General features: G+C 39.8%; 1 protein-coding gene across 2 annotated transcripts; it reads right to left on the reverse strand.

The window, feature by feature from the left end:
• Positions 1-26: 26 nt before the first annotated feature.
• On the reverse strand, positions 27-25,152 carry LOC138969049 (probable protein phosphatase 2C T23F11.1). Of its 2 annotated transcripts, XR_011456358.1 has the most exons (11): positions 25,004-25,152; positions 23,401-23,505; positions 22,068-22,151; positions 20,639-20,704; positions 16,864-16,929; positions 16,171-16,244; positions 15,009-15,150; positions 14,206-14,289; positions 13,621-13,766; positions 7,552-11,342; positions 27-7,506 (listed from the first exon to the last, which is right to left on the reverse strand). XR_011456358.1 is itself a non-coding variant. In XM_070341745.1 (10 exons), exons 2-10 carry the CDS (start codon positions 23,501-23,503, stop codon positions 11,142-11,144), a joined length of 966 nt encoding a protein of 321 aa, XP_070197846.1. In that variant the 5' UTR covers positions 23,504-23,505; positions 25,004-25,152; the 3' UTR covers positions 27-11,141. The 2 variants fall into 2 exon arrangements, 1 of the variants encoding a protein (XP_070197846.1); XM_070341745.1 differs by having other exon boundaries at positions 27-11,342.
• Between the last annotated feature and the right edge of the window lie 1,880 nt (positions 25,153-27,032).

Consider the following 27,032-nt stretch of genomic DNA (forward strand, 5'->3'; position numbering starts at 1 on the left):
TCAACAAATGTTCAACAATAAATAAGAACAATCTATCACTTTTTTTTCACGGGTACTGTAACATCAATAAGTTTCATTTTCAAGAGCAATTCAAGCCAAATGGACATGCCCACAATATACAAATCAGAATGAAATCAACATAATGAATCGTCTTCATTGTACAAATGTACTCATCGTTTATAAATTAAACATGTGACTCCAAAGCTGTACAGATGTAATAAACCCACGATTCATCAATTATAACACACAGCTAATTCAAGAAAATGCCATATGCACAATGTCAACTGAACCTTCTTTTCGTTTTAACATTTGAAAATATCTTTCACAGTTTCAGTGAAATCAAGATTTTGAGGCTGCTTTATATCCCATGGAAAAGTGTTTGATTGCCTGCAAAGTGCACTGGCACTAACAGTAATTATTTAAACACTGCTAATGCTAATAAGTACAGTAATATCCTGAGCAGTCACTGTTTAATTACAAGTCCTTTGCTGAAAAGGGCATTCAGGTAATTAACATGCCTATCTATTCAAAAAGCCTGCTCATAACTGACAACTAACCTCCACCCCTATCCAACCATCTCAACATGAACTTGCCACTTGAAAAGAAGCATAAATCAAACGGATTAAAGTAACTGAGTGCAATTACACAAAAGGATATTCTAATTGAAAGGTCTGCAGCATAAACAAGTCTTAAAAATTATGGACTACATGTACATGCATTAAAACATTTTTTTTTTTCAAAAGACAGTTTAACGACATGCAGTATCTTGTCAGGAATACAGTACCCTTGGGGGGAAAAATCCTTCTTAACTTACACTTTTTACCCCAGCTATGTTGACAGTTTTTTTGTTAGCCCAGACCAGCTGTGCTGCAGCAGGTCACTCAGAATTGTAGTAACTGTGTAGTAACTGTGTATAAACACGCTGGAATGCAGGCGTTAGATGGACGTTACAGGAAGCAACTGAAGCTAACGGTCTGAGCGGATACATATGAGTGGGTACAGATATATCCGTACCTGGGAGACAACGAGTTAAGATCGGAGTGTTATGAAATGATCATGACAGAATTGCCAAATTCTTTGAGTTTCTTTGGTCAAACTTGATTAACCTTCTTCATTTATATTCCACGTATGTATAATTATGTGCATGTGCATATAACAGTACGCACAGGAGCTTGCATCTAACTGCCGGTCGATCAAAGTATTCCTACTCCTTCATCCTAAATACTGTAGTACAACGTTTGTTTGTTTGCTTAACGCCCAGCCGACCACAAAGGGCCATATCAGGGCGGTGCTGCTTTGACATATAACGTGCGCCACACACAAGACAGAAGTCGCAGCACAGGCTTCATGTCTCACCCAGTCACATTATTCTGACACCGGAACAACCAGTCCTAGCACTAACCCCATAATGCCAGATGCCAGGCGGAGCAGCCACTAGATTGCCAATTTTAAAGTCTTAGGTATGACCCGGCCGGGGTTCGAACCCACGACCTCCCGATCACGGGGCGGACGCCTTACCACTAGGCCAACCGTGCCGGTTGTAGTACAACGTCTTAACTCTGAATCTGATAATAGAGTAATACAAGGGCTCCCCAAACTGTGCGTCCTTTTGTCCTATACGCACCGAAGAAGCCGAAAACACGTACTAAAAATTCATGGAGGGGATCGCACTAAATATCTGTTATCGAGTGTATCATATAGGTACTGTTTTCAGACTGTAGGGACCCTGTAAACCTCAGCTGAGGGGGTCCTTATATATACCCGGTACCCTCTAAACATTACATCCATTGGGAGCCCTGAATACTACAATAAGGACAAAGAAGTAGGATTGTTCAATCAACTGGTGCTTTGATACAAATTAAGAACCTGTGACTGTAAACTCATGAAAAATTCTAGGACCACAAAGAGTGTTAGAAAGAAGGCGTAGACTCGCCAACAAATAGCAGGGTTTACAGAATCTATTTACACTAAAGACTAGGTAAAGTGCAAAAACAATAACACCAACAACAAAAATATACTTCCAAATACCAAAATGACTAAGACTAATACAGCCACAAAATGAACGCACAAGCAGAGTAAGCCATGTTGTATCAATTAAGGTCTAACATGTAACAAGGTTCGTAATTTAACCTTATAAATTAAATTCAGAACACAGGAGGGTTTAGGGCTGAATCTTACATTAGATTTTCTGTACTTTCTTTTAACATTAATAACAGCAGTATTATTGGAGATGAGCAGTAACAATCATAGAAAAAATCTAAAAGTAACCACACCCCCAAAAAGAGAGAGAGAGAAAGGCAAAGAGAGTGAGCAAAGTATGGACAGAGGTAGCGTTTAAATGCTTTTCTTTTGCAATAATTAAAACCTACCTCACCCCTTCTCGCGGACAGGATTATCATGAATAGTTTCTCACATCATCTCGGCCCTATCAGCTTGTAACTTTGGTAAGTGCTAGGCTGAGATGACTCAATTCTATATGTAGCTTGGGTACATATATAAGTTGCAAAATCTATGGTAATTAACATCAATGAGCAGTTTACAACTTAACCTGAAGCAGCTCACCACTTGTAAATTCACTGCCAACAAGTTTTTAACCAGTACATGTCAAGAAAAACAAGTCGCGTAAGGCGAAATTACTACATTTAGTCAAGCTGTGGAACTCACAGAATGAAACTGAATGTAGTCCGCCGCTAGTGCAAAAGGCAGTGAAAGTGACGAGCCTGTTTGGCGCGGTAGCGCTGTGCTTCATAGCACGCTTTACTGTACCTCTCTTTGTTTTAACTTTCTGAGCGTGTTTTTAATCCAAACATATCATATCTATATGTTTTTGGAATCAGGAAACGACAAGGAATAAGATGAAATAGTTTTTAAAACGATTTCGGAAATTTAATTTTAATCATAATTTTTGTATTTTTAATTTTCATAGCTTGTTTTTAATCTGAATATAACATATTTTTATGTTTTTAGAATCAGAACATGATGAAGAATAAAATAAAAGTAATTTTGGATCATTTTATAAAAAAATAATTTTAATTACAATTTTCAGATTTTAAATGACCAAAGTCATTAATTAATTTGTAAGCCTCCATGCTGAAATGCAATACCGAAGTCCGGCCTTCGTCGAAGATTGCTTGGCCAAAATTTCAATCAATTTGATTGAAAATTGAGGGTGTGACAGTGCCGCCTCAACTTTTACAAAAAGCCGGATATGACGTCATAAAAGACATTTATCGAAAAAATGAAAAAAACGTCTGGGGATATCATACCCAGGAACTCTCATGTAAAATTTCATAAAGATCGGTCCAGTAGTTTACTCTGAATCGCTCTACACACACACACGCACAGACACACACACCACGACCCTCGTCTCGATTCCCCCTCTATGTTAAAACATTTAGTCAAAACTTGACTAAATGTAAAAAGATATCTATCTACTTTAACAACGATGGACTGACATTCACGACATTTCAAAATCACTTTGACGACCAATGCAATCTGTCTTTCACACATATTACAGACCCAGACAGTAGAGGTCACACGATGAGTTATTGCTTTCAAGTATAGCTGTTGTTGGGGTCACTCAAAGCCTCAGGTATCGGCACATTTACTCATCAATCTCTTGTTATAATAGCACAGGGACATATTAACTTCAAAAACACCTTTCAAAGACAAAGGCGAAACAAAAAATATACATCACACTTACCTCCACAGTAACAATCAACCAATGTTCCTTACCACACACAGTTTCAACATTAAATATGAAGGACAATCAGGGATGGCCAAATTGTCTGCTCGATCGCCAGGGGCGAGTAAAAAAACTGACGCCTTTGTGACGGGCTAGTAGAAACCGCCTGGCAACTTGCCCGGCTGGCCAGTGAAAATGCTGGTTAAATGTAACATTTGTGGTTGTAATATTGAGTTTCAAAGCAAAATAAACACTGCAGTATGTACTTGGCCCGCAACATTTCTGGTGGGCTAGTGACTTGCCCGGCTGGCGAGTTAACCATTTTTGTGATTTGGCCATCCCTGACAATGTAGCATTGTTTCACACAAAACTATAGCAGACAAAGTCAAAGACAGAGAGCTCAAGTAGAATGCTACCACTGTTGGTTGGGAGTACGCTGTAGTATATTAAAGCAGTGAGAACAAGACACTCTATGGTCAAGGAATTAGAACACGAGACAGTCCATACAAGTTTACACACAACAACCTTTACCAATGTTGTCATGAGGTCACCTGATTGTGATAAAAGTACTGATAGGAAGACAACTAACAAAGCGACTAATTTCTGGATAAACAGATGCAGATGCAGTATTAATGCTTTATAGATCGTCTGTCTGCATAGGTAGGGAACAGCCACAACACTGTTGGCCAGACAGAGCTTGATAGTGTTATTCGTGCATAGAACCGGTATTGGCAAGTGTCAGTAACTGTGTAACAAATGCTTAGGAAGTGCCTTCAAACAATTTAACAAATTAAAAAACATTGCAAAGCTGTGTTTCGAATGCAGATTTTGATTCATGAAAAGAGTGGAACTTGTTTTCCAAGTTCATGTACAGCGCATTAGTTTTCTTAAGACGTAGGAAATTTCAAAATGAGCCATGCATAGAAAGTGCTGAGATGTGAACCTGCCACTAATTAAGATTTTAGGGCTCTTGTTCCAAGCAATTCACTGACAAACTCTTGTAGCTGCCACAAAAAGATGTAGCCAACCTGATGAAAACAAAAAAAGATCAGCTAATCAACGAAACGAAACGAAATGAAGCCCAACAAACAAAAGACAAAGGAGATAAAAACACATCTTAGTCTCTAACCTTAAATGTAATAAAGAAGATCGGGAAACCAAAGGAACCTACAGAAGAAAAGTGTAATTTCTGAGATGACAGGAACACCATGGAAGCGACAACAGACCTGTAGGAAAGTTTATTGTCTATTTCCTTAGTCCAGTGTCCTGCTTAAATTAAAAACTGCAACAAAACCTGTGACTTTAAACTACACTACAAAAATTGCAACACAAAAGGACCACGACAGTGCATAATCATCACTTCTAGCTGCTTTCTCTACATAGCATGAAGACAGAAAAGTGCTGCTGCTACTTTGCATGCTTGCAAAACATCACATTTACAAAATTGCAGACATATACACACACAAAAACCAAACACAAATTCAACTCAAAAAGGAGTATAAGCCTGAATCACAAACCAAGGTCTTCATACGTTCTTCTTATTTTGCAAGCTAATCCTTCAAGTTTAAAGGGATTAATATCCCTCCTGGACGGTGCGGAGGCACATGCATCAGCAATGCTAGCTGAAACTGATAGAATTTCTTAAACACTGACCCACAATGATTCCCAGATGTTGAGCTCTGGCTGCTCTCCTATGCATAAAAGCCATGGATTAACAAGTTTTGTTAAAGAAGTTTTGCATATCAAACTATTCTCACTGGTAGTATACACCATTAATAAATCTTTCAGAATGAAAAGGAAAAAGGTGCCAAACAGAGGCAACTAACAGCATGCAGTCACCTTATCCACTATACACAGATTTACACTGCATTCAAACCAGGTTTTCACGCCCTAAACTAATGCCCACATGTTCGTAAGCCTAAAAAGTACACAAGAACAGAGATCGTCAAGATGCAAGGGAACACAACTTAACACCAGTCTGTATTTACATAACAGACTGAGTTGAACAGATCAAACTATAAGGTAAAAAGGAGAAAGGAATATAACCTAAATGCAGCACTTAGAACCAGTGTAACATTAACAAAGTGTCGGCAAGACTATAACTCAATACTGTTATGTACATCAAAGAAAATAATTACAAGGACAAATCTGTCAATGGTATCACCTTAATCTCAAGTAGAACTCATAAACACAATACAAACAAACCTGCCTGTCAAAGAAATCATCACATTAACATTGTACAAAAGAACAGGCCAAACAATGTCATTTTCCTTGTTCCTTTTAATTTAGTAATGTAGCTCATGAACATGAAGCATGATAACAGTGAAAATGCTGTACTTTTGTATTTATTTTTATTCGAAACCTCATTCTTCCGCCACAGTTCCCTCTGAATGACTTTAAAAAATGTGTGGATCTGCCCTGAGCCAATTCTGCTCATGAAGCAGTATTCTTTCTTTCTTTATATGGTGTTTAACGTCGTTTTCAACCACGAAGGTTATATTGCGACGGGGAAAGGGGGGAGATGGGATAGAGCCACTTGTTAATTGTTTCTTGTTCACAAAAGCACTAATCAAAAATTTGCTCCAGGGGCTTGCAACGTAGTACAATGTATTACCTTACTGGGAGAATGCAAGTTTCCAGTACAAAGGACTTAACATTTCTTACATACTGCTTGACTAAAATCTTTACAAAAATGGACTATATTCTATACAAGAAACACTTAACAAGGGTAAAAGGAGAAACAGAATCCATTAGTCGCCTCTTACGACATGCTGGGGAGCATCGGGTAAATTCTTCCCCCTAACCCGCGGGGGGTATAAAGCAGTATTAGGGTATCTTATATTTCCTTAAGTTTAAATGAAATACGTACCAGGGTTAAGTACATTTTGATCAATTCACTCGTCTACAAGGTACTAGGACATCTTTTCATATGGCCAAGCAGACGGGCAGGGAGAAGGCAGCAGAAAGCATTGTGTGTACAGTGGAACCTTCCTTTAAGACACCCCAATTTAAGACTTAATCATCTCTTTAAAGACTTATCTCCCCAATTTGTTTTGTTCATGACTTAACTGTAAATTTACCCCCATTTTAAGACTCCCCATTTTTAAGACCTGATTTTCCCAAATTTGTGTAGGTCTTAAAATGGGGATTCCACTGTACCACTACCTGAATTCTGACAGCTCGTAGTCAGTCAAAAATGTGATACAGGCAAATCCAGCTAACTCACAAACGGTTAAGTCAAAAATTCGCTTAGCACACAAAGAAATTCTGGTCCGGAATTATCCCTCTTTATCTATGTGTATAAAGTACCCTGAGCTCGAAATGGGATTTCTCTTACGTAAGTCGAAAGACGGATAGCACACAACAGAAAGTCAGTCCCAAAGACAAAGTTTACTCTATATTTACTACAGCAACTCGAAACACGAAACTTGGCGTCTCACACTAGCGCATTGTGTAACCTTATTCCCTTCTTCTCTACACGGACGCCACACCGACTGGTCAGTCGGCACGCAATCAAGTATGAACTGAAGTTAGGAGGGGGCGAGGAGTAAGGAGGGGGCGAGGAGTAAGGAGAATTATCCAACTCCAAGAAAACATTCTGAAAAAGGTGGGGAAGTGGTGACAAGGCAGTGAACGCACTCACCATGCACTGACATCATACGAAAGCAGCCACACAAACACAGCACAGAGGCAGAGGCAGGTGTGCAGATGCTTTGTGAGAATAAGCGTTGAAAACCAGTTTGAATTAAAAAAAAAACCAGCAGATAGAGCCGCATGTCATAATCATTCTTCTTGTCTGGCTTTATTGACTGCATGCCGATCTTGTGGCAGTGACTTTTCACTCTTCAGTCGGACTGTACACAAACCTTGTGGCAGTGACTTTTCACTCTTCAGTCGGACTGTACACAAACCGCTCTCACTTTCCCTCACTGACTACCCTAAGCCCTACAACTGATCTTTGGAAATTGTTTGGAAGAGTACACCTCTCTATTTCTCTCCAATGCTCTTCCTGCTGACTTCAGTGACACCGGACACCCCACTGAGTTTAGCCAGCTACCCCCCACCCCCCCCCCCCTCTCTCTCTCTCTCTCCCCAGCCATGTACAGTTTGGTGCTGTGGCCAGAGAGGTGTCACCGGCTAATTGAGGCCAGCTGCACTGTTCACTCAGAGCAAAACTAGTTGACTGTGTCTAACTTTTGACAAAGCAACACAACTGAAGGGTTCACAGATTAGGTAACCGACTCACTGGTCAAGGCTGCAGGGAAACAAGAGTATCTTGTCAATGAAAGAGGTTACACACAGATACGCGATGCTGAGAACGGTGGCCGATTTTTCACTCTCTTTCTCGGAGGGCCTTCATCATTGCAGGGACTGCTGTAAAGAAATGCTTGCTCAGAAACTAACTCTTTTTGCATTGAAACATGCACCAGAACTGGTGGACACCATCGACAATGTCAAACATGAAATCGAAGCAGTTTACTTGAGGAAACGGTCGTCAGCAACTCAAACTTCTCTGTTTTCTTTTTTTAAGAAAATCTGAGGTGACTTTCTTTGTGGCCCCGCCCCCTCCCTCTGTAAGGACCCCCCTCCATAAGGACCGATTTTTGTCAACATTTTCAAGGTCGCTAGAGAGGGGTTCCACTGTACTATGACCAAGTCGAAATTTCGGATAGGACACAATAACAATTCGGTCCCTTCAATTTCGTCTTATCCGGATTTGCCTGTATATTTGTTAACTAAAGTGAGTTACCTTCTTACTGTTCAAATCACTTTCCCTACAAATGCTTGCACAGATGTGGTTGAAATGCAGCAGGTCTATAGGATCTTTATGCAAATTGATAGTGGTCTACTCAATTATGAAATCGATCATCCTTGCTATAACTGGCCAGATTGGTGGAACACATCCATTTTTTGTATTACAAAAAAACAAGCCCAATGTTAACAGTCTTGCGTGAAGATAACACCAAGCCCTTTCTCAGCCAACAGCAAATAATTGTCTGTGAAACAGCAAAATGAACAAGAAAATGTTGAAATGCTGCCGACAGCTAGCTGCACCACTTCTGTTGTACACTCAAAAGTGGACACATCAGTAACCAGGTTGTACCCTCCTTCCAATCTAACTTTCCCTCTTTCAAGAATTTTCTTTTTCGAATTTTCTGCTCATAGCCTCTGTAAATTTACATTCATTATTAAGCTTCCTTTTCAGACCTGCTGATTTTCTTTGATTTGTGTAGGTCTGAAAGGGAGGGGTAGGGGGTGTCCACTGGTATCATACTCTGTGAAAATAGGCATTCAAACTTCTATTAAGTTTTGATTTCTGTGTCACTGCTGACCACACCACCTGCTGATTGGCCACACAGAAAAAATACCTGTGTCTGTACACAAATAACACAACAACGAAGAGTCAAGTAACTATGCATGGGACATTTAAACATTTTTTTGGTTTTGAAGCTAATGTTCATCCATGTGAACAAAATCTCAACATCTCTGCACACTTGGAAAACATCATTAACAACCAACACAATACAAACCAGCAAGTTAGTCTACAAACACACAAAACTCGAAGAAAAATTGTGTATGTTAATCCCACATAAAACAAAATCCATCATTCAAAACGATTGGCCTATATAATAGCAGAAAGCAGGAAGGCTTATATGAAGACACCGTCAAACAGTAGTATAACTGGATGGATGGAGAATAAACAGAAAAAGATCTGTTTGACGGAACAAGCAACCTAAATCCATCATAACACATCTACCAACCAGGTTACACCCATTTTGCTTAGCTGGCTGTGTGCTACAAAGCCCGTTGCAATATTTTCATTCAAGTAACTCTAGATAGAGCCATAATTATGACAACCATGTTTCTTGTGGTTCAGTTTTACTCAACACATGCTGCAAACAACAGTAAGATTTGATTACCCCTTTGAAGAACAGGGTAACCATCATACACCAAACAATTTTCTACTGCAAGTGTGATAGAATTTAAGCCCAGTGCAGTGTCAGCAAGTTTCCCTTGCCACATTTTGAACAATGAGTGTCATGAGATCAGTCAGCACTACTGAGTGAATATCCGTGGGTTGTCCCCCCCATAGTCCTACATGACTTTTTCATTTTCAATCTTACTAACACTTTTGTTGTTCAATTTCACGCTTACACAGCCTGCTAATTAAAGTGGGTGTAAAGCCTTTCTCAAGATGCTTACCCCTTTCAAGTTTAGAAACATGTTACGCAGTAGTGGACAGAGACGACAATCCCATACACATTGTAGAGCATTCAGTAATAATGCTTCGTGTCCCCACATATAATTTACACAAATATACACAAACAACCACACTCCCACTTTCCTTGTTGATAGATGCGACACACACACACACATTTCCAGTATACCTTTCTCTCTTAATCCATTTCTGTTCCTTCCAAAAGTAAGGGCCTTTCATACTCTGCAGTCACAAATAGAGAAAGGATGTTTCTTCATTTTATTTTCACACCCCAAGTTTTTTCTTCTTTTTTTCTTGTTTTGTTGTAGCTTGTTACTACACATAATGAATGCATTTTTGTAATAGCCATGACTGGCAGCAACAATATTCACTATCTTTTCACTAACATCCACCATCCTTTCAAGCTTGACTTGGTTTACTGTACATAAACATACAACTTTTATGTAACAATGCTGAGAGCATTTAAACTTGGGGTGAGGAGACTTAAAATTAACTATCAGTTTCATTATTCAAGATTTTTCAGCTTGAGTTTTAAAATCGTCTACGGTCCTAAAAAAATAGAAGGGGGGGGAGTAGAGACCACAAAAATAATGAAACATATCTACAATGACTGTTCATGCATATCACCATTTGCCACAGAAGATATCAATGTCCTCACATCACTTCACTTGCAAGAAGAACCACCAAAGAGAAGTGTGCACCTAAACTGACATCCACACCACACTACAAGCACAGACAAATTCACACCAAAGTCAAATCCACACCATATGAACTGCTAAGGATCCAGAAGCTCACACTCAAAACAATATCAACACCCAATTTGTATCACATCAGAATAGGAAAAAAAAGTGTTTTTTTCACCTCATCATTTAGTAAACATAGGCAAGTTCAATTCAATTTCCAGGACAAAATGTTGTTTGAATCTATGCAACACATCATTGTTTCTGTGTTATCAAACAGACTCCTTTTTTTTCTTGAATGAAACAATGACAAACATGCCCCAAGCAACCACCCAAAATGGGGCAAAGACTGTACAATATACGGCAGACAAAAATCCACCTTTGCTGGACAGTATGTCCTGAGGAAGTCTTGAGAGAAGAAAAAAAAGTTAAAAAAAAGTAGACAAAGTCATTCTCTCCACAATTCAGCAAAATTGGCACAACATCAACGTCCCTCCACTCAGCACTAACCAGCCAACACTTTTCCACACACACACACACGCGAACGTCATCACGTCTACTTGAACTCAAATCCGTTGTGCAGGTCTGGGAGGTGCGGAGCCACGCCGCCGCGAGAAGGTCGCGAACATTTCCTGGCAAGGTCGGCATAGGTGGCACCATGAAGGTAGCAGACGAGAACCACGGTCATGTTGTCGCAGCCCAGCCCCCCCATCTGACAGTCCGGGGCCAGGCAGCGCATCATCAGCTCTTCACAGATCTGAACACACACAGACAGACAACACCACCATGTACATGCTTACCACATCTGCACATACATGTTTTCATTGCGCGCACTCCAAAACGTTAAAAGGTCCCGTAACTGTGTTCAGATACAGCGGAACCCACTTTTTAAGACCTAAAACAAGTCTGAGAAAACTGGGTCTTAAAGAAGGAGTCTTAAAACGAAGGCAAATTTATAGAGGTTACAAACAGAAAATCTGAGAAAACAGTCTTAAAAGGAAGGGAGTCTTAACCTTTAGCACGCCAGCGGCGATTTTCGTCGCCCAGCCATTTCCCCCCCTTTGCAGACATGAGACCAGCAAATGTTCCAAAAGTAGGAAAGTAAGCCGGGGTCCAGGGGCAACGCCCCGGTAGGGGGTTCAGGGGGGCTTTGAATGTTAGAAATATAAAGGCCATTTTGGGGCCTCTCCTGATAGCAAAAACTTAGATCATGCCTTTTTAAAAAGCTATAAAAACCACAAGAATAATATGTTTTAGCATTTTAAACAAAAGTGTAATTTATAACAATCACACACACACACAAAACTTATTTGAAAACTTTCAGAACCAACACATTTTTTCCACCAAGTCCGTCCGTATTTCACCACGCAGTGGCCGTTGTCGCACCACGTGCACACGGCCTGACCGGGAATGGATATCTTGGCGATAATGTCGCCAATGAGCTGGCGCCTTTCTTTCTTGTTGATAATGACAGTCACTTCTTCTGACAGCCAATTGGCTTTCCACTTGTTTTTCACACTTTGGTCGTCGATCGTAAGAGCTTCCACAGCCGACAAAACAATACGGAATCCAGATGCCATGATGCTACTTTTTTCACCTTCGGCGTTTGGAGATCGGCAGCCAATCAAAACAACCCGCAAACCGCCATCGGTGAATAATTAGGCCTAGGCGATAATCGTCGGTGATCGACAGCCAATCAAACGCGACCCATGATACTGCTATGGGTTCACGTGAGTGCTGGGGTACGAATGCACTGACTTCAGACGCAGACAGCTTCAGCTGAACAGTTCATACCACCCCCCCCCCCCCCTTTTTTTTCTCAACGAATTTGCATCGATCTCAAGAATGGTCTGTGAGCTAAGGAAAATATCGGAATTCCGATAAAATTCGGACCAGTCCCATGTCTGCTTTGCCAGCCAGCGGCGATTAGCGTCGCCAGCACAAGGCTTGTTCGTATGACCAACTTCTCGTTCGTATTTGCATACGAGAATAACGGTATTTTTAACGGCACTTGAGCCAAAGCGAGGCTCACTTCTTTCTGTTATCTCGTCGTGTCGTCTACGCTGCATTTGAGTCGGTTTCGTCGAAGTTTTCTGCTTTTGTTTTTGCATCGATAAAGTACTTTAGCGCTTCGACAAGCAAGATGGAGGATGATGAGTTTGAAACTTTCTTTTGAGTTGTTTCTTGACAACAAATCGGATGCTGAATTGGAACGTATTACTGAGGAAGATCTTCACAATGAACTGTGTATTGCGGTGAAAAAAAATGACAGTTCGTCAAATGACAGTGACGGTTACGAAACGGAATTTACGAAAGTGCAGATGAATACAAACAGTGGCTGGTCCAGTTTAGTGAAATGACAGGACCAGCAAAAATTACCCATAATCTGACTGCGTAGCAAATGCTTGACTTGCTTGACTAGAAACTGACTCAAATTCAGCGCAAAGCAAGCCAATGACAAGACGTAAAAAGTGTGCGTGTTCGAAAATGGCGACATGTGGATCTAGTGGAGATCAAAGCTTTTCTCTGCTTGTTGTTGCTAACCGAACTATTAAAAAAATCGTCCCATGACATGCACTGGTCCACAAATATATTTATTTAGATACCAGGATCAGGAAGTTGGATGGTCAACGTGATTACCTGATCAAAGGAGTTTCACCAGGCACAGACTGGTTAGTTTCACAAAATTCCACGGACTAGCCAACACAACCCCTTTTCATTTTGTATTTATATTTATGCTAAGAAAATAATTGATGCATGCAAACAAAAATATTTTAATGTTAAATATAACCCCCATCGCAACCACAATGTTTCATGCTTATTAGTGCATTTTCAAAGAAGTTGTAAGTGTTGAAAGTTAGTGGGTGTTATTCTTACGCTAGGTAAGCAAAATAATGTGGCTACAGGGGAAGTAATGCTGGCTGGAATCTGGAGTGCCAAAGGTTAATTCAGGGGGCCTGACAAGAGGGGTCCCATTGTACGTGCAGGAGCTCCTGGAACACTTGGACTGACTGTGTAAGTAAGGCAGCACTCACCACATCAGGTTCCATGCGCTGAGCGATGCGAGCACGAACGAAGTCCACAGCCTCCTGGTTAGTCAAGACATCCCAGATCCCATCACAGGCCAGGATCATGAACTCATGGTCTGGTGTAATGGGCTTCTCTATCACATCAGGGTATGCTGCACAAACACACACACACACACAGAATAAAACATATCAGTACAGTAAGGTTAGCAAGTGCAACGTTTAATCATTTACTGTTGATAGGGTAAAATTAAGAGTTTAACCATAACAGTACAGCATAAAGCATGCAAGACCTGCAAAAATTCAAGCAAGTTAGGCCTTCCAAAGGACAGTCCAAAAACGGAGTAAGCAAACCCCTTCAGAAACAAGACCTCACAATGAACGATAAACGACTCAAAACACCCAATAGTCATAAGACGAGAGAACTCTAGTTCCAGAAAAGTGTCAATGACATTGTTTTTCTGAGAAGGAACTCGGACACTGTAAGTCTGAGAAAAAAGAAAAATACATATCCAGAGAAAAATGTCTTGTAAGACTAAGGTGGTCCTGACCTAGTCAGCAACAGAGCAAAGCATACGTTGGTACTACTCTTACCCGTGACAATCTGTTCCTCTGCTCTCTTCTTCTCATTTTTCTTGAACACAAAGTCGCCTAATGCACGCGACAAGGCCAGGTTGCCTGAAAATTTCAAAAGACACATTCAATTTTTGATACAGTCCCTTCCAACAGAAAAATTATGCACATCTCATCTGATACAAAAACAAGTTGCAGAAAGCAATACAGTTTGTCAATCTGTCAGCCTTTCAGAATGATACTGAACACAGTATTTTCTCATTTCAACCAGTAAAATACCGGTAATTACCAGTTAACGCCAATACTGAATTAACACATGGCAACTGAACCTAATTTGCATGAAACAAATTGTCTTTATCTTTGAGTGCGTTTTCAATCCAAACTTTGTATGTTTGACCAAAATATGACATTTTACACAGATCGAGACAGTCAGTGTTCCTCCGAGACCGCGCTAGTGGTCGAGGTGAACAATGACTGTCGAGATCCGTGTAAAATGTCATATTTTGGTCAATCATACAAATAACATTTATGTATCGATCACTTCTGGTTAGAATTCCTTTTAGTTGTTATGATTGAACGCACACAAACATGCACTATTTTGTAGTCTCGGCTGGCCGCCTCAATATGAAGTTTTGTCGGCCTCTGACGTCACATGGTTCAAAGAAGGAAAATCCAGTGTTCAATCGATACATATGTATATATTTTTGGATTCACAAAATAATACAGAATACAATGCAATTATTTTTTAATGTTATTGTGATTTCAATTTCAAGCCTAATTTTAATACACAATACACATGTGCACACACACACACACAAACTGACCATTCACTCTGTTGAACTCTACCCATCCGCCGGCAGCGATGATGCGCCTGGATTCCATTTCATTGCTGGGTTTGTGGTCAAAGGAGAGCTGTTCCACTTCTCCAGCCACACAAGCCACAGCGCGAGAGTCTCCAACATTGCCCTGCACAACACAGCAACATCATTCTACACTGCCCTACCGCCATTCAGTTGTCGCAACCAGTCAAAGTATGCACAACATTATAGTTAAAACTTGACTGTGATGCTTAAACATTGTTAAATGTAATCCAAACAGGTTGAGCTGACAGTTTGACAATTTTCTTCCCGGTGCTTTAAAGTATAACGAGTAAAATACCAGACATTTTCCGTGAATGCTAACACTACCGTATTTTTCCGACTATAAGGCGCAACTTTTTTTTCACACTTGACCCCTGCGGCTTATTGAAGGGAAGCGCCTTATGTGTGGCTGAAATAGAAATCCCTGGCCAAGTTTACTCTCAGACATCAAAGAGACCGCCTGAGTACCAGTCAAACAACTTGTGATAATGCATGTTTCTGCTACTACTACCCTGGCCAAGTTTCCTCTCAGACATCAAAGAGACCGCCCCATAGGTTAAACTCGGTCACTGACCCCGGGTAAGAAGGTCAGTGTCTGTAAACTGGTGCAGGGAGTGTTTCCTCTCGGATATGAAAGGAGACCGACCCTCTCATAGATCATAGATATCGGTCCTTGAAGAAGGTCAGTGTCTGTAAACAAGGCCACCCAGCTATCACAATGGACCTGCCTTTGATCTCACCGCACACACAGAGCACAAATGTTTCCACTCTGTATTCTTCCTTTGATGTGCGGCTTATAGACCAGAAGCGCCTAATGTGATGTTTATTCTCAATTTTACCTCAAAAGTGGGGCTTGCGCCCTATATAACGAAGCGCCTCATAGTCCTGAAAGTACAGTAATATTCTGCATTGTTCCAAAGAATATATACGACATATTCTAGCTAGTTTGTTTAAATATGCTTGCGTGGAGATGATCTTCACAAAACCAAACTAAAAGTTAAGTCAAAGTTTCATATCATGGGAGCATGCATCGAAGTAATGATGATTACACAGCAGTACTACACACCAATGCTAGTCGAACATTTGAGCCAATATTACGAGCAGAACGTAAAAAGTTGTTACTCACACAATACATTTTTCCATCTCTCAGCAAGACAACGACTGCTGTTGTACCAGCCAGATCATCCTTCAGAGTGTCATCTGTCACCAGCCAATTCATATGTCAGCACAAGTACAACACATTTTTTAGTTACTCAAACTTGACCCTACTGTGGCCTTGCAATTTGATAAGGGTCAACCAGAATTGGACCATAAATCGAGGCCATCAAATAATTGAAGTATGTGATGTTTCAAAGCTTAATCTTTCAAACACACCAATGAGCCTTTTAACCCTTACACTGGTGCAATTCTGTAACACATGTTACATAGCCACTGGTGAATTAACAATAACAGAGAGAAAAATAACAAAAAACGGTCATAGGTTTTCGCAGCCATGGGAGGTAATCGGAACCGAACCAAACAGACTGAGCCAGTAGCGCGACATATGTTGTGACAACCAGGTGACATGACAACCAGGTGACAGTATACGTAAAGTAGCGCGACATATGTCGCGACAACCAGCCTAAGGGTTAAGAGTCCTAAATATCTCAAGAAACTGGCCTGCCTTCTCATAGATTTGTTGACTCCATTTCCTCTCGTCCTCTTTTCTTCTGCGTTCCACCATACTGGGAACATTATGTTAGCCAATGAGGCAAACTAACTGTTAAGAGTTGACTGTAAGGCTTTAATTAATGGCTGGCAGTGGTCAGCATCTACTCACCCTTCATCATCTCGTCGTCCAAACCCAGGAAACCTTGCTTGAGGGCATCACTGATGTTGCCACGTGCTGAAACATCACATATGTACTAGGGTCATTCTCAGAGTCATGGTCCAAAAGCATGACATTCTGACATAGTCATTGAAAAATAAAGTTTTTAAAAAATCTTTCAAAACTTCATGTGCAATATAATAGGGTGTGATAAAACTATAAGTGGACAAAAAGCTCAAAGAAACTTGTTGGTTTCCCTTATATGGAGCGGCAAAGTACGTAACCCTCCAAAACCATGTTCCGTGGAAGCATTGACAATTTGACAGACACGGAAGTTAAACTGCAGGGCTGAATATTGGTGGTCGCCCGATCGCCCCCGGCGGGTTCACATCGCGTCGGGCGGGTTCGAAATTCCTCTGAAATCGCCCGCCGGGCGGGTTCAAATTTCGCTGAAGCACAAAGTCGTTAGGCAACGTAGTTAATCCGAACATCTCTCCCGGGCGATCTCAAAATCTGTCACTTCTCTACTGAGAAGGACTCAGGACTACCACCAATCAAGGCCAGACACAGTGGTAGACAGCTACCCCCCTCCCCCTCACTTGACCGTGTCATCACCCCTCCAGTGCAACGAGCCGCTGGCGATTGCATCAGCTGTCAAAATAGCTACCACCCCCCCCCCCCTCTTTGCTTCACTTCACCCCCTCTCTTATCTTATCCTGGCTGACCAATCCTTCAGAGACTTTCCTCTCAGATAAAAACTGGGTTCATTGACCCCGGGTAAGAAGGTCAGTGTCTGGACAGGCAGCTGTGTTCAGATTGCAATGCTTGTATGTATCGGTCATTGACCCAGGTCTCAAGGCCAACCAGCTTTTACAATGCATCTGCCTTTGATCTGACCGCCGGTCCAGAGCAAACATATTCCCCCTCTGTATTTTTCCTTTGATGTGCCTGCTATGTACCACTGATCCAGTTTCTGGGAAATGTATAGGTCATTGACTGCAGGGATACTCATTAAGACCGTTTTCTAAAATATGTTAACACCAGCTTTGCTGACCAACTTAGTACAAGTAGTGACAGTACTACTGCCAGAAGAAAAGACAGACCTTCAACAATAGGATAAGGGGTGCAACTCTGCAACTCTTCTGAATCAAAAGCATAAAGATCACCTGTAAACAATTCTAGGTTCAGGAAATCTGAACATCTGTTTGTTTTAATTAGGAAATAGAAATGAAATATAATGCTTTTGATTATATTAAGCTGTGGTAAATTTGGCTGGTATGCAACTTTTATACTTCTGCTTGATCTAACAGTAATATTAATAACACGCACATGAAGAAAAAGAAACAAAACAAGAAAGCAACTTAGAAAAAAAATTGTAGTCAGCTTTTTATACTTGGTTTTACACAACAAAAAACATAATTTAAATTTTAAAAAATTGCTGATTTACTCTTTTGTTTAAAGTGTGTGTTTATGTGGTAAGTAAAGTTCCATAGTAAATTACTTTGTAAATTGTGTGGTAGGGGGTACATAAAGGGGGTAACTTTTAGTGAGGTTTAGTGTGTGATTGTGTGACAGGGTGTGAATGTTGTTTTGATTTCTTGTTTCTTTGTGGCGGCTTTTATTTCAAATTCTTTATTAAGACAAGGTTAATTATCATTATATTAAAATATAGCATTTTAGTCATCAAGTTTTGTGTGTGTGTGTGGTAGTTATTAGTAGTGCAAATCCACATGTATGCATAATAAGTATGAATGTACGTCTTTTGTGTATGTGGTTAGCACGCGACGAGCCACTGGGGCGGTTGTAAGAAATCCCGGCCGGTTGGGATTTGGGGGGGCCGGTTCAATTTTTGACTTACCGGCCCCCCTGGCCGGTAGCAAAAAAAGTTAAGGTACACCCCTGAAACTGCAAGTCTCACGTTCAATAACCAACCATTTCTACTGTTGTGAGCATTTCTGGTTCCAGGTTCAGTACAGGATGAAATTGTGTCCAAGTGGTTTTTAAAAAATATTGTTCATTATTTAATTAAATGCAAAAACGTCTTGTTCGGTGGCCAAAATGTGTGACACCAAGACCTCTGAGATTCATGTTGCAATTACCGGCAAACAAAACTATATATTTAGTGACAAAAGATGTATTTGTGTAGCAGTAATGTGTACAAATAAAGTGTCCCTGCAAGGTAGATCAAACACATTGTTATTGTGTGCCCATGAGTGGTTTAACTGTGCCGGATAATTTGTGACACGATGCTTCGACCGAACAGCATTTTGGGCCCGGTTAAATTACTTCGTAAACAACGAATTTTCTTTTAAACGGATATTGTGGTCATAACCATGCTCATACTCTCTCTGCACCTGTACACTTTGTTTGCACTCTTCACTCTTAGTTTACTGGAGATACTTTCTTTCTTAATTGGTGTTTAACGTCGTTTTCAACCACGAAGGTTATATCGCGACGGTTACTGGAGATAAACGTCTGTTTTTTGTCAAGAGAAGAATGTCACAAAATGGCAATGAAAAAGTAGTCAAATTTGGGTTGAAAACATATAAATGTATTCCTTGAGACACAATACAGATACAGCATGTAGTTGATTTGATGGAAAATGATGGTTGTAAACCTTTCATGAAGTAGGTCACCCCCCTCTGGGACAGTAATCTGAGAATGACCCACTACAGTGGAGTCCAGGTATAACGAACCTGGGTATAACGAAATCCCGCTTTTAACGAACTGCCATTGATTTCCCGGCAGACAGCCTTCTATTTCTTACTTGTTACTTTCCGGCCACAACGAACCTTTTGAACTCATTTGCATAACGAACCCCGTTCTCCTTTATGAGAGAGGAAACACTTCCTGCACCCGGGTCACTCCCGGGTCAGTGACCGAGTTTAACCTATGGGGAGTTTAACCTATGGGGCGGTCTCTTTGATGTCTTGAGAGAAAACTTGGCCAGGGTAGTACATGCACCAGAACTGGTGCACACCATGAAATCGGAGATTGATCAGAATGTACATGCTTTTACATGACTTTTTAAATTTTACTTCTAAAATTGTGACATTAAAGTGAACATTTGAACTATGCCTATATGGATTATATTATGAAGCTGTTGAAAACATGCAGAGATTGTACTCTCCAAGGAAAGATCGATGACACGATCATTTGAAGGTGAGTGGGAAAACTTGTCTTAAGTCCATTTAGGGTTGAAAACTCTACAGCGAATTACTGATATAACGAACTAAAATGTATCTCCCTTGAGATTCGTTGTACCCGGACTCCACTGTACTTAACACTAATGAGCACATATTTGTTAACTCTATAATACAGCACTGAAACATATCACAAGTGTACTTTGTAACACCAATGAGCACACACTTGTTAATTGTTTAATATATAACACCTTTTTTATCCACTATAATCAATCAATCAATCAATATGAGGCTTATATCGCGCGTATTCCGTGGGTACAGTTCTAAGCGCAGGGATTTTTTAATTTTTTAAATTTTATTTTATGCAATTTATATCGCGCACATATTCAAGGCGCAGGGATTTATTTATGACACAAACTTGTCCACACCATTTATTCTTTTTTTACTTTTTTGTTGTTGTAACTTCTTGGTCTTAATCTTATCTCTTTTGACAGTAAAATACAAAAACAAAACAAATCAGTGAAAATGCAACACCACACTGAAAATGTGCATGTTTTGTAACTTTGAAATACAGTAAAATAAAAACACTGAGACGTGAACTTGTCTGGATTAAAAAGACAGTACAGTGAAGATGCTCAACTTACAGTATGCCCCTTGTGAAACCACCTTTTTGTGCAAATGGTTGCCTGCATAGTGTGCCACCTTCACACCTGTAATGTAACAACATAGTGTTCACTTCACTGTGAATTCAGTGTCAGAAAAAAGTGCGGCAATGTAAAATGTCAAGGATATTACATTCTCTGGATTAAATTAATTAGACCACAGACCTGAGAGAAATACAAAATATCACAGATGTTTCTCCATCTAGCTGTGGTTCTGGTAACAAAAACAAATTGGATACAATACTGACGTTCCAAAAACGCTGAGCTACTAGAAGTTGTTCCCACATTGGCAGGGAGACAGTGAGCTCCGACAATGCAGAGCAGCTAGCTGCCCGTGACAAGGGGTACTACTGCGTCACCCTGGCACACCAAGACAGCTGCTTCATGTATAAACATAAACCAAAACAAGTCGCGTAAGGCGAAAATACAACATTTAGTCAAGCTGTCGAACTCACAGAATGAAACTGAACGCAATGCAATTTTTCAGCAAGACCGTATACTCGTAGCATCGTCAGTCCACCGCTCGTGGCAAAGGCAGTGAAATTGACAAGAAGAGCGGGGTAGTAACTGTTGCGCTGAGCAGGATAGCACGCTTTTCTGTACCTCTCTTCGTTTTAACTTTCTGAGCGTGTTTTTAATCCAAACATATCATATCTATATGTTTTTGGAATCAGGAACCGACAAGGAATAAGATGAAAGTGTTTTTAAATTGATTTCGAAAATTTAATTTTGATCATAATTTTTATATTTTTAATTTTCAGAGCTTGTTTTTAATCCAAATATAACATATTTATATGTTTTTTGAATCAGAAAATGATGAAGAATAAAATGAACGTAAATTTGGATCGTTTTATAAATTATTTTTTTTTTTACAATTTTCAGATTTTTAATGACCAAAGTAATTAATAAATTTTTAAGCCACCAAGCTGAAATGCAATACCGAAGTCCGGCCTTCGTCGAAGATTGCTTGGCCAAAATGTCAATCAATTTGATTGAAAAATGAGGGTGTGACAGTGCCGCCTCAACTTTTACAAAAAGCCGGAATGACGTCATCAAAGGTATTTATCGAAAAAAAGGAAAAAACGTCCGGGGATATCATTCCCAGGAACTCTCATGTAAAATTTCATAAAAATCGGTCAAGTAGTTTGGTCTGAATCGCTCTACACACACACAAGCACAGACAGACAGACACACACATACACCACGACCCTCGTCTCGATTCCCCCTCTATGTTAAAACATTTAGTCAAAACTTGACTAAATGTAATGACAAAGAAGTGCCTGTACACCTCTATAAAACCAAAATCCCCATCTAAGAACATTTGAAAATGTGTAAAGAAGTCTGTGAACGTGAGTGCATAAGTTAAAATTAACTGACTAACTGTGGAACTGACTGACTAATTTGAAATTACCTCCATGGCCATCAAAGACACCAAAGAAGCTGGCATCTTTGTCTCCAGGCAACGTCAGCAGATGTGTGTGGGCATCTTCCATATCTGACAAGGCTCAGAAAAAAACATTTGGTACACAGTCCCTCAATGATGCATTGATCTTCTTTGTCACCCTATCACTATTCCAGCCCTTGTTTCATTTACACTGTGATACAGTGCAGAAAATAGAGATTACACAATGTTCTATTCTTACTTAACTCATGATGGGAATCCCAAGAGACTTTCTTTGTTTAGTGGGGCCCGAGCATACTCTTTTTACACCCCCGGTATAGGGGTGTGTATACTATAGGTTTCACTCGATGTGTTTGTTTGTTTGTTTGTTTGTGTGTTTGTGTTCGCATATGGATCTCAAGAATAAACGGACCGATCGTCACCAAACTTGGTGAACAGGTTCTATACATTCCTGAGACGGTCCTTACAAAAATTGGGACCAGTCAAACACACGGTTAGGGAGTTATTGCTGGATTAAGATTCTACAAGGATTTATACAGAAACATATTCATGGTCAAAGGGAAATAACCTTCTCAGTTGGTGGCAGTGAGAATGGGTGCAGTGAGAATGGTTATTTCCCTTTGACCAACGGGGGTGTTTTTCCTATCGGAGGAATTTCTTGTTTCATTTCATTTTCATTTAAAAAATGACGCATTTGACGCTTATAAAACCTAGCTTTTACCATATATATATGGAAATTAAAAAAATGACGCATTTGGCAAATATATAAGGATAATAAATTGCAGTCAAAGAGTGTACTAAATATCAGCTACAGTTCTTCAGTGTGTAAAAACTCTCAACGTGGCCAAATTGGGCTTACACAAGCAGAAACATGACTGACACTACTTTATACCAAATACTTGGCAACTCATGGATGCATTAATAGTTTGTACAGTGGCAACGCCAGATCCATTCCATTCCTGAATGTTGTCCATATTACATAATATAATACATATCTTGAATGTTGTCCATATTACATAATATAACACATATCTTTTGCAGCCAGACTCTCCTTTGTGTAAAATATAATGAAAATTCTGAACTCTTTCAAGCTAATTGGTACTCTTGATTTATCCATTCTGGCCAAGAATACACTATTATTAGTATTAATAACACAGCTTCAAGTTCAGTAGTTACCATGTTTTTGGCCTGCCACCACATATGCATCTTATGCACCATTAAATAAACATTGTTCTCAAACTTTGTCATAAAACACAGTATTCTAGTTATTACAATCAATCAAATTCTGATCAAAATAATACATTAAGAAAACCAGAAAAACAATGAAATAAGCAAAGGATACTGATTCTCCATCCTTGCATACAAGATGAGCCAACCTTGACGTAGGAGTTCTCACACTTGAAGGAGTCTTTAGTTGTCACCGGTTCCGATAGTGTTTGCCCCATCCCTGCATACACAATTCACAAAACTGAACCTTTAACGATCAACTAAACAAAGAAGGAAAAGAGCTCAGAACACAAAACTAGCACAGATGAGAATCAAAGGTGACCTCGTGATTGTCTTAAAACGGCACTCTGGCCTGATCAGAGATTGTTCAATCCTTTATCACAGTATGCATGAGCTCAAAGTGTGAGTCAAAGTCAAAATAAAATAATTTTGTCTGGTAGCATTAGGAGTAACAGTATTGCACCAATTCAGTTAACTACTGACAGTGCTAGTGATAAGAGAATCTATCACAAATTAAACAACAACAGTGCAATTGATAAGAGAATCCATTACAAATTAAACAATCATTTAACAAAAAAGTAAGATGAAGAGCTAGAGATATCACGAATCACCCAGTTTCCTTATCCTTCGGACACAGGGATCGATGCATGCCATTGAAATGGAAAACTGTGTGCTCTCTAGTAAAGGGAATGCTATTACTAATCTGTTGTCACTTCTATCAACACAACTTATTACTTCTATGACATGTATAAATGGATCTGATGAGCCCCAAAAGAGTCCACGATTTGGTCATTTTTGTCGTTGGAAGAAGAAAAGCCATGCTCACAGCGACACCGTTGTTTTCCCTCTAAAGCAGATGTAAATAATGTAATAAATATGCATAATTTTAGTTCACCCAGTGACACGAATTGCAATTCAAATGTTTGTGTATTCCTTAAATAGTAAACTGTGTGATTCAGGGGGGTAAGAAGAGGTATACTTATACTTATAGATCTATGATTGCACTGGTCATTAAATGTCAAGAACTCCTCTCAACGCTCAAGCTTACCAATCTATAGGCCTACTTGTATTTCTCAAATTGGGCTATGGGGAGGTTTAATCTCATGTTCACCATGAAATGGTCATATCCATGTCAGCATAGCCTCAGCCATACATTACAACGCCATGTTCAGGTGCAACAAGTGGTTGCTAATGCTATACTATAGATATATATATCTGCTGCAAATCTGCACTGTATGCATCTACTACTATAACAATATTCAGTGAGCAAGCAAAGGACATTTAAGGAACATTTCTAGAAGCTGATTATCTGAAACAACCTTTAAACCAAACACACACACGGTTTAACAGTCTCGGTAAGTGCTGGTACGTGAGAAGGAAGCAGGGCCTAGGGAGCTGTGCTGTGATCACAGGCGGTGTGATGAAAGGAAGAAATTCAAAGTTCCTTCATGTGAAAAATTCTGAGCTACGGCGTCGACAAGTGTTGATCGAATCAGGAACTAAACAGGCGGTTACATTTCTTTAATCTAAGAAGCAGTAGTCACGACAACAAAAAGGCGTAGATCTCATTCCTGTTGAAACTGGAAATGGAGTGTTCCTGTGTTCTGAACGGCTGAAGGACACCATCATGAATTGCCATCCATGTCAACTGCATAATTTCCATGACAGGATGCATATTCACACAAAGTGAAAACAATGACTCATAAACAAACATTTACCTGCTTCAGGAGTGCAGAATGATTTGACAGAGTTGCAGAAATTGCATCGACGTTAAGGCAAACGGGATTACAACAAGCGTTGACAGCGAAACCACTGTATAAGGATTACTTGACTTGTCACAACCCAAAACAAACTTGCCTATGCGTGTACAACATATAGTTCAACGTATATACTGGCAGACAATAGACAAACAGCATAAATCACCATAAGTCTAAGAAAAATAACTTAGATTGAACTTTTCTCAACACATTCTTGACAAAAATGGACCTTTGAATATGTTTTGCTATTTATTCACGAAACGGAAGTGCGGCGTACGAATCTGTAATTGTGTTATCTCTTGTCACAGCTAAATAATGATTGTCGACTGTCCAGTTCATTTTGTGTTTCTGCTTTTGTTTTGGTCTTGAATATGATGAACAATTTTGTAAATGAGTCTTAAAAATGATATCAATACATGTTGTATTTTTCTGAACTGCAGACAGTTGAATCGGTTTTATCGATTTACCAAAACGTGTAAGAACAATACCAAGTCAACCCAAATAAACATGTTTATACAAATTACAAATAAAACCAACACAACTGACATTCGGACACGGTTAAAGTGAAACAGAAAGGGATGATATGTTACCTTATGATTGACTGAAAAATTGTCTTTCAACTGATGATGCAACTGACATTGATTTTGTTAAATTTTTTATTATTTTGTCATTTTGAGATTGAGAGTCCCTCTATCATTTACTGAGTCAGATGTAGTGTAGCTGCATTTGAAAATTGAGCGAAGGACTGAAGACAACACTCCTATTGACCTAGAACCCTGACATCCCATGATATACTTACGCTCAGAATCGGCTGGCAGGGTGAACCTGGAAGGCAAGGCAAAAAGTCTGTCGGATTGAGAAAATCATTTATCGTTCATTGAGGCAAGGAAAAGAATAATTTGCTTGAGAGAGAACCTGATCTCAAAACCTGTGCTGAAAGACGATTTATAGTGCTCGATCTAGAAGGTTGTTTTGTTGTTGTTGTTGGTTTTACAGTTTGTATTTCTTTGTAATATATATAATTATGAGGCCCAACTAAATACAGATCTAAGAAAACAAACATTAAAAAAATGATTAGGTTACTGCGATTTTTTTACCCCCTGTGAGTATGAGATATCCCTCTCTCTCTCTCTCTCTCTCTCTCTCTCTCTCTCTCTCTCTCTCTCTCTCTCTCTCTCTCTCTCTCTCTCTCCCACACACACACACACACAGTTGAGTGAGTTTACGGCGTGATTTTTTTGGTGAGATTTGAATGGTTTTTAATTCTTCAGGGCTATTTTGGTAAAAAGACTTCCAACTTCACCACAAGGGGAAAGTACTCCGAGAACTTAGGACAACTCGGCTGAGGCAATAGAATTTAGAGGACGTTGTTGATGTTGAATAAGTGTGTGCCTGTTGCACTCAAACATTGAATTGTAGTAAACTGTATAATGTCACAGGGCAAAGGCTGGCGTTCAATTTTCGCGATAGTTGCTGTCGTGGGTGGTATTGGGCTCGCAACGTACCCGATTATCGTCGCACCTTACATGAATCCTGACCCATGGAGTAAGACTAAGACGGGCGTGTATGTGTGTGTGTGTGTGTGCGCGTGCGCGCGCACGCACGTGTGTGTGTGTGTGTGAGTGTTTGTGTTCTGGTCAACACTGGTACTTTGAGTTGCCCTCAAAGGAAGTCAGATAAATATGTTGCAGGTATTGGCTTAATCTGTGAAATCCTGTCCTGACGAAAAAGACTGTGGCTGAAGATATTTTGCCAACAGTGTGATCACTGATGAGCGACTGACCATAGTGAGAGATGCGGTTCGCAGGTGTCAGAGATTCTGTCGAAGCAGAGACATAGTCGAAGTAACTTGATGCGAAGCAGACCTATGTTTTGCCATATATTGAAACGAATTTGTTGTTTTTTGTTTGTTTTCATGTTAATGATTTATGTTAATTGTTTACTGCATTTTCAGGGTTTAGCCTGGAAGAAAAAGACAATGGGACATTTG

Source organism: Littorina saxatilis, linkage group LG6 (assembly GCF_037325665.1).
Source record: "Littorina saxatilis isolate snail1 linkage group LG6, US_GU_Lsax_2.0, whole genome shotgun sequence".
NCBI classification, from domain to species: Eukaryota; Metazoa; Mollusca; class Gastropoda; order Littorinimorpha; family Littorinidae; genus Littorina; species Littorina saxatilis.

Bases quoted from the DNA above. Each gene is read 5' to 3' on its own strand.
- LOC138969049 (XM_070341745.1), bottom strand. From the start codon at position 23,503: ATGGGGCAAACACTATCGGAACCGGTGACAACTAAAGACTCCTTCAAG. The intron at 16,930-20,638 runs GTAAGTTGAGCA...GTGATGTTTCAG, and splicing joins GGTTTCACAAGGGGCATACT to CACGTGGCAACATCAGTGAT. The intron at 14,290-15,008 runs GTCAGTTTGTGT...TGAAATTTTCAG, and splicing joins AGAGTTCAACAGAGTGAATG to GCAACCTGGCCTTGTCGCGT.